This window comes from Coffea arabica, chromosome 6e (genome assembly GCF_036785885.1).
Source record: "Coffea arabica cultivar ET-39 chromosome 6e, Coffea Arabica ET-39 HiFi, whole genome shotgun sequence".
NCBI lineage: Eukaryota > Viridiplantae > Streptophyta > Magnoliopsida > Gentianales > Rubiaceae > Coffea > Coffea arabica.
Window position 1 is genome coordinate 59,324,728 of NC_092321.1, and position 8,202 is coordinate 59,332,929.

The following is an 8,202-nucleotide window of genomic DNA, read 5'->3' on the forward strand; positions in this document are numbered from 1 at the left end:
TTTTTCTAGTTTTTTAAGAAAAAAATATATATTCACCAATAAGTACAAATTATGCATATATTCCATGAAAAACATAAAAAGACAAACTCAAAATTATTAATGTAATAATAATTTTATTTCAAAAAGCAAACTAAACCATTTACAATTGCTCATGATGAGTTTTCATATTTTGATAACGGTTTACAACTTTTTCATTTTGAATTTCACTAAATATATTTTTCTCAATAAAAGTAATTAAACAATCATTTATCCAAGTGTCTTCCATTCTATTTTGTAACCAATTTTTCACTATATTCACAACTGAAAAAAACCTTTTCTACGGTAGTTATAGCAACAGGTAAAATTAAAGGCAACTTTAGGAGCATATAAATCAATGAACACACAAAACTCCGGGGCACACTCAAAATTATATCAAATTTTTATATATATTACAGAAATTTAAGGGGTTCAGTGGAGGCGTGCCCCCAGTGTAAATCCGCCCCTGACTGGACTCGCGATGAATGTCTCTGTCTCCAGTGACAAGTCCGATCCCCGTTGTTCTTCATCAGCTTCAAAAGCTGCCCTCAATGCTAAGAACAAAGACATCATTAGACATCCGAACATAACTTCAGTCCGATCACTCGCAGAGCTCCTCACTTTCAGAACCCTTATCTCATCATCAACAAAATCGGAACACGAGAACCTCCTGGCTCATGAGGATGCTCAGGCTGCTCCATGCGGTTCCTCTTTCTCATCATCATCCCCCTTCTCGGCTATTGTCATCAGCAACAATGAAGACCTCTTAATTCAGATTTTACTTTTTCTTCCACCGAAATCGCTTATTCGCTTTCACTGCGTTTCAAAACAGTGGCGTGCACTGGTTTCGAGTCCCCTTTTCTGTCGCCTTCACTTGCAGAAGAACCGCACCATTTCATCTACTGCTGCAGAAGCCGGTCTCTTCTTGTATCGAAGAAAATACGAGAACTCTGAGCTGCATGCTATCCCTATATGCCATGACAGCTCACCTGCGATGGGTATGATAACTTCGCGCATCGTTAATTTTCTTGACATGGAGGGTGAAATTTTAGCTTTTGATTCTTGTAATGGGCTAACCTTCATTGATTTTTATTTGAATAATGAGATACGGAGATACTACATCTATAATCCGACAACTAATCACTACAGGCTAATTCCACAGCCACAAATTGGTGCAGAATCGCGAACTATTACAGCTGTGAATATTGTGTTTGATCCGCTTAAGTCTGATGAGTATAGACTAGTATGTGTGCTGTCAAAAGCAGTACTCCATGTAAGGGAAGGGAAAGAATATTATTTCTTGGTATATTCATCAGAAGCTGGAGTCTGGAAGGAATGTATGGATGTCGATACTGAGGGAATACATTATTACCATTTCAATCAAGGGGTCTATTGGAATGGTAATCTTTATTGGAAGACCTCAAACAGATCTTTACTATGTTTTGATTTGGAGCATGATTGTGTTAGAAAAATGAAAATGGCAACAACTGACCAATCATCAAGCCCACCACCTCACACTCTGGTAATTTTGTACTTCGGTGAATCAGGAGGGAACTTGCATCTAATAGATCAGTTTGAGCCTCAAGAAAGTTTTATTCATATAAGGGAGCTCGAATTGGAGTTGGGGTTAGGGAGATACCATTCAAGATGGTTATTGAAGCATCAAGTTGATATTGGATTTTTGACAGCAAGGTATCCATTAATGGTGAATAAGAGGTTTCCTGCTCATAATGGGAACCAATTTGTATTTAAGATACCATGTTTTCTTGTGGACAGGAAGGAAAACAAGGCAAAGATGATGATCTCTTTACGAGGTAAAATCATTTTTTATGAGATCAATGGTGGAAGTATTGAAGAGCTTGTTGAAATTGAGCCTGCAAATCTTCAATTTTTAGGGTATTACATGTCTCTTTACAGTTGGAAACATGCATTCAAGCATTTTGAGACCCTAGCTTGTGTTTAATCACTGCTCTGTATTTGTATTAACTATCAGTGTATTATGTTTCGGTGTAGGCCATAATTGGTCATTGTTGCAAATTGCAACTCCTGCTGGAAATAGCTGATTATTTAATTACTGATCATATGATTTTATGTTAAACGACTATTTGCTCACTTTATGATTTTATGTTTCGATTTTGTATACAAATTCTTATATCGAGTCCATTTTGATGATTCGATTTTGCACCTTAGGTTTTTAAATTCTTTCTATCTTTTGGTTGATTGAGCAAAGATTGATAGGTATATGGACAGTTAGCTGGTTGCTCAATTTTAACTTTGCTCCTCTTAGAAATTAATTGCTCATCCTAAACCTCCAATTTTTGGATACATTATTCTCGTAGTTTGGTTATAATGTATTCTTACAAATTTATACTTTAGCATTTGACCCACCTTGCTATTGTTAGAATTATAATATCATTTTTGTAATTTTTAATATATATACACACACACACACACACATAATTATAAATTAAATAACAAAAGAATAGATACAAATGTATATATAAGGAATAGGGGATAGTTTTAAATTAGGTGTTATTGAAAGTAAAAGGGAATAAATTTGGTCATGAATAATTATTTGCCATCAGGTAAACCTACTTAACTTATTGCAAATGCTTGGATACAATATATCATAGTTCAAGTGTTTAAACCAGGTTAATTATATTAAAAAAAGGTTAATTATGAAAAGCATAGTTCATTAGTTAAAAGTACAATGCCTAGGATATTTAGGCTCAGTGATTTAATGCAAAAATCTAACTTTTTAAATTTAAAGGCGAAGAAGCATGCTAAATATACAAAAAAAAAAAGTTAATTTTTATTAGCACCATTAATAATTTGACAAAAATGTGACAAATATGAAAGTTTAGGTGACAATTTGTCGAAAACGAAGTTGATGGTGCAATGTAAGAGTCAGTTCTAAGTTGGTGGATGCAAAGTGTAATTAGTCCTAATAAATTTAAGAGGTAACTTAATTATTATGATGTAAAATTTTGGCCATACATTTATATATCAAGAATTTGAGAGGAAAACCATTTTTGAATAATTTCTATGATATAAATTGGATCCGAAAAAGTGGATTTCATGTAGACCTCGCATATGGGGCGACAATATATATGATATAATCCACACAGACCATGTTCTATGACAAAAGGTCTCAATTTATTGGAAATTGTTGGAATAGAAACAAAGAGAATACTATGAAATGACTGCAAAACCAACAAGAAATCATTTTTCTTAAAACTTTATTCGTCTACTATATTGTGTAAAAAATCAAGAATGAATATCCTTTTGGTTGCAAGCAAATGGTTGCAAAACTCTGCACTAAGTTGTTATAACCCTCAAAGAACAAAGAAGAGAAGAGCAAAAAGTTTTCTAAAGTTTGTAGGTCTTTTTGTTTGCGGTCAAAAGACCACAAACTGATCCAAATATATAATTTCATATCCCTTTGATGGTTATTGAATGGTAGAAACTTGCCTGGAGATGCATCCCTTCAAATGGCGGTTGAATCATTTGAAACTCGCAAGGGTGCAAGCAAAATTGTAGAAAACTACTACGTGCGACCTTTGAAAATTTCTTCAACGGAAACTACACTGGAAACCACCCCAAAGTGGTATACGTGGGATATTTTCTTTCCTAGCAACCAGCAAATTGTAGTTTAGTTTAAATGCCAATATGTGGAGACATTTTTCTGATCGAAATTAAGTACTAGATTAGCGCTGCCGGAAGTAGAAACTAGTACAATAATAGATTGATTAGGATAATTCTTAACAGCTTATTGATTCGCATGGAATCTAGACAATCTTTGCTATAACATTTTGATTGTGTTTATTGACCTGGGAACTTGTAAGGAACAGCAATGAAAAAATAAGGTCCAAACTCTGCTGGAGGCTTGAAAGTCTCGCTACTAAGCTCAAACCCCATTCTCTGAATCTCTGAGCTATTGAAAAAGTTCCTCGTAGTTGGGAAGAGTCCCAATCCCACCTGAAGATAGTCATCAATATTGAAGTGGGGATTCAGCAGAACAACTGCACCAGGTGCAAGTCCAAACTTCATCTCAAGGCTGATTTGCAGGTCATGGAACCTACTACAGTTCGCGGTGTCCATGAAACTTGGTGCTCTAAAAATGATAGTCCCTTCGTATGGATAAGCACATGCACAGGTTTGTGGGCTGAGTTTTTTATCCGAAGGGCATGTTATGTTTCTGCAGTTAGCAAGGCTGGTTGAACAATTTGTTGCAGATCGTTTCTGTGGCTGACAGTAAGATGTGCTTGCGATTGAACTTGCGCATACTGGATTCCCCATCAAGCTGGAGTAAAGAGAAAATATTCAGCAGTTTGGTCAGGAAAGAGAATTGGCAACGTGTGGTATTTTATGTATATCAGTGGAAGTTTTTTGAATTGTATCACTCACAGTAATGTCTTGCTGTATCCGGAACTGAGTGTTACTGAAGATATATCATTATTCTGCAAATCAACAAGTTGCAGTTGTTGGCTAATGTTGTTACCCATATCCAATGTATCATTGAATGCGTTCTTCCTCAGGATCCTGTTAAAAGTTAATGCTATCAAAATAAGTTCTTTCACTTTTCCAGGTAGCAGCCAAATGCTTTCTTTCTTCGAGATTGCTTATTTTTTAACTTACACTATTTGGATCTGAGGTAAACTAAAAAGTTGCTGGGGTACTTGTCCCTGGAGTGGACCATTTTCCAAAGCCCTGATCACCATTCCAGAAATTTTAATAAGAAAAAGGCACATGTCTGGAAGGAGTTGCTTAGTATTGAATTATTGATTCCATAGTGATTAATACTCACAAAGTGGTTAGTGGCTTTAAGGTTGAGAACCATGCTGGAGCTTGTGACGGTTGAAAAGAGTTGTTGCTCAGGTTCCTACGAAGAGAATCAATGTTGGTGACCATGTTCATCCTTGAGATTCACATATAGAGATCTCTAAGGAAATTTAAGTTTTAGATCCTTACACATAATTGAGGTAATTCATCCCAATTAAGTCAGGTAAAGGACCAGAGAAGTTGTTACTTGCTAAATTTCTGCAAGGTCAGAGTGTTTTGCAAGGGAGGACAGTCAACTAAATGATGCTTCAGTATCAAATAATCAATTCAGCTGTCTCTAATACTCACAGTTCAATGAGATTTGTGAGGTTTTGGAGGTTGACAACTCCACCACCAAGTGCATTATTATCCAGCCGTCTAAACAAATTAAGAACAGGAAGGCCAAAATTCAGGAGTGGCAACATTGAAAAAGATGAAGACAATCAGCAGGGCAGAGGAAGGTTGATGCTTGGACAGTACTTACAGAATCTCAAGTGTCTGAACATTTCCTAAAGTAGGTGGAATTTCTCCGGTGAGTAGATTTCCATCAAGTAGTCTATCACCCAAAATTGCAAACTGTCATGTTGCATCGTCAAGTCGACGTTACTATATACTTGTTTCAAGATAGCATCATAACTTACAAGTGTGATAGGACCATGCCAGAGCTGAATAGAGATGCAGGAATTTCGCCTAAGAGCTGGTTTTTGCTAAAATGGCTGTAAACATACATATAATTGGACACGTTATACAAGGGGAAGAAGACTAAAAGAGTGGTTTTGGAGTCAAAATTATACTCACAAGTGTTTTGCTTTCTTAAGTAGGTCAAGTCCTGGACCTGTTGATGTTGAAACAGGGATAGATCCGCTCAATCGATTATTAGACAGGTCAAGCCAGTATAGATTCGTGAGATTTCCCAGGGAAGCCGGTATCTCACCAGTGAAGTTATTTGAGTTAAGTGCTCTGTTCAATGCGAATAGCAGAGGTTGATGCAAATGCAATTCATGCAGAGAAAATAAATTGAGCTGTAGTTTGTTGAGTTCTTACAGAAATGAAAGCTGAGAAAGATTCCCAAGTTCACTTGGTATTGTGCCACTGAGGCCGCATCCAGCGAGAATTCTGAGGAACACAAAAGAGAATTAACAGAAAGCACTCTGCCTCGAGTATTTCATCTGATAAGGATTTCATCTTTATGCTGGAGATGCTGAAATCAAACATAGGGAGACAATCTTAAATGATCTTACAACACGTTTAGCTTTCGCAAATCCCCCAGCCGTGAAGAGACGGAACCTGTGAGGTCCGGGTTAAACGAGAGATCCCTGTAAAGATATTTGACATCTTAAGCTAAATGAATATAGTTATACACAGTAATTGAGCACAGAATTGAAGGCTCTGCGCTTGAAGATACTCAGGTCATTTGGTCAAAAACTACTGTAATTTCCCAAGAATCAAAGCTAATATCTAATGCTCAAGGGTTCTGGACTGTTGAGATTAGACTTGATCTTAATTTGGATAATGTGCAGAGCTTGCATGAGAAATCTTGATTTTGTGGTGAGAAAGAGTAAGAAGAAACTCACAAGGATGCCAACTCTGTGAGTCCTCCAATGTCATCACTAAGTTTTCCAGATAGTCTCATGCTTGACAGTGCCCTGCAATTTCAAACATCTCTACAATTATTATCAATATGCATCCAAATCTAACAGCATTTGTTCAACAGGACAAAAGAAATTTGGCATGAAATGGTGAAGATAAGTTGAAAAGATGGATTTACATACAGTGCTTTCACCCTTGAGTTGCTGCAGGTGACTCCTTCCCAGGGTGTTCCACAGGGATCATTAGAATAATTCCAACTTGGGGGTAGATTTTTCCATTGTTGTTTGAGGGACTGGAGTACAGTAGCTGTAAATGCCATCAAGTTATGTAATTCTTGTCATGACATTTTTAAAGAAACAAAAAGAAAAATCAAATGCTACATTAATCCCCTGTTAAAAACTAGATTATCCTGCCTGCAGATGGCAAATATAGAGGATTTTATTGACTACAAAAAACTTTAGAAGCTTCAGTTCTATAAATCAAGTTCAACGAATTGTAAATTTGTCACTTGGCAGCAATGGGAGAAAGATAAATTTGTCTTTATTCAATATATAAAACGTTGTGCAAACCGAAAACTCATAGTACATAAGAATCTAGAAGAGTCGTGTACATAAATTTCACGCTCATAGTATAAGAAAGATTAATCCAAAAGACGCTCGGCATTTGATTTACTCATTTTATTGGTCTCTTGGAAACGCAAAGCCTGGAAATGTTACAAAACGAATTGTGTGTGCAACTGCCAAAGAAAATATGGACACTTTACCATCTTGGGGGTCAGTAAAAGAGAAAACCAGATGACATGCCATGGAAACAATGAGGTAGCATAGCAGCAGCTTCATCATTGCCATGGCTAACACTGATCTGAGAACTCGGAACAGCCAAGCACTGGATGACTAGTGCATTTTTCGTGCAAATGTGCGATAAATTTATAGGGATTCATCACCTCGAAGAAATCTAGGACAACTTCATTGTAACAATTTGGCTCTCATATATTTGTAACATATGGCATTCACACAAATTTTTTCAGTTTTCTCCGCCCTCAAAATTTTTGTTGAAATGAATAGGTAATAGAAATGACAAGACAGAACCCTCAAGCACTAGACGACTGAGCACAACCGGCCTGCATCCTTTTAGCCTGTTCTGAGATGAACAAGAAGACAATGGCAGAAGTTTGATGAGGATACTCAAATACTTAAACTTTCTTGTACAAGAATAGCATGTTTAAGTTAGTCTGTTACTCTACAATCCAACCAAAAAAGAGGGGAAAAAAAAACTCTACATTTTCCTGAGATGAAAACTTCAAATTAAAAGTAATATATACAAACATGTATTATTTATTTCAATTGAACACTACATAAAAAAATTTCTCTTTGGTTTGCTCTTAGAAGTTCAATTAACCGATATGTTTTGGGTCCTTAGATTTTCTATTGTCTTCCAAAGATAAAATAGGACATCCAAGAGTCCTCATTTTGACTTTTTTCCAAGATTGTGCTTAGTTATACTAATATTGTGTATTGTATATAGTTCTTTAAAAATAGGCCACACATGATCAGTGACTAAAATAGGAAAGCAATGTAGACTTCAGGAAAACACAATCCCTCAAAAGTTTGTCAATCAAAATTGAGTTTGGAGGTTAATCTATAGCTTAGTAAAACATTAAAGTAAATCAATTTTATGTTAAATAATATCTAACTAAAAGGTTTAAATCATAAATTAAGCAAGTAGTGATGATACACTTGCCCATTGTTAAATAATACTTCCCAACCATGGGGTTGA

The 8,202-nt window shown here is 35.9% G+C and overlaps 2 protein-coding genes across 2 annotated transcripts; one reads left to right on the forward strand and one right to left on the reverse strand.

Moving 5' to 3' along the window:
• The first annotated feature begins 496 nt into the window (after positions 1 to 496).
• LOC113696885 (F-box protein At5g07610-like) lies at positions 497 to 1,978 on the forward strand. The gene has a single exon (XM_027216272.1). It carries the CDS (start codon positions 497 to 499, stop codon positions 1,976 to 1,978), a length of 1,482 nt encoding a protein of 493 aa, XP_027072073.1.
• Positions 1,979 to 3,695: 1,717 nt separating this feature from the next.
• On the reverse strand, positions 3,696 to 7,389 carry LOC113696886 (leucine-rich repeat receptor protein kinase HPCA1-like). Its single transcript, XM_027216273.2, has 14 exons — positions 7,190 to 7,389; positions 6,609 to 6,732; positions 6,411 to 6,482; positions 6,078 to 6,152; positions 5,881 to 5,952; positions 5,635 to 5,796; positions 5,478 to 5,552; positions 5,321 to 5,392; positions 5,146 to 5,214; positions 4,987 to 5,055; positions 4,823 to 4,897; positions 4,654 to 4,725; positions 4,423 to 4,557; positions 3,696 to 4,318 (listed from the first exon to the last, which is right to left on the reverse strand). Exons 1-14 carry the CDS (start codon positions 7,272 to 7,274, stop codon positions 3,838 to 3,840), a joined length of 1,638 nt encoding a protein of 545 aa, XP_027072074.1. The 5' UTR covers positions 7,275 to 7,389; the 3' UTR covers positions 3,696 to 3,837.
• Positions 7,390 to 8,202: the final 813 nt, after the last annotated feature.

Excerpts from the sequence above, each read along its gene's own strand:
- LOC113696886 (XM_027216273.2), bottom strand. The coding sequence starts at position 7,274 with ATGGCAATGATGAAGCTGCTGCTATGCTACCTCATTGTTTCCATGGCA. Across the intron at positions 5,393-5,477 it reads GGCATGGTCCTATCACACTT|ACTACTTGATGGAAATCTAC; the intron begins GTAAGTTATGAT and ends TTTGGGTGATAG. Across the intron at positions 4,558-4,653 it reads TTACCTCAGATCCAAATAGT|GATCCTGAGGAAGAACGCAT; the intron begins GTAAGTTAAAAA and ends AACTTTTAACAG.
- LOC113696885 (XM_027216272.1), top strand. The coding sequence starts at position 497 with ATGAATGTCTCTGTCTCCAGTGACAAGTCCGATCCCCGTTGTTCTTCA.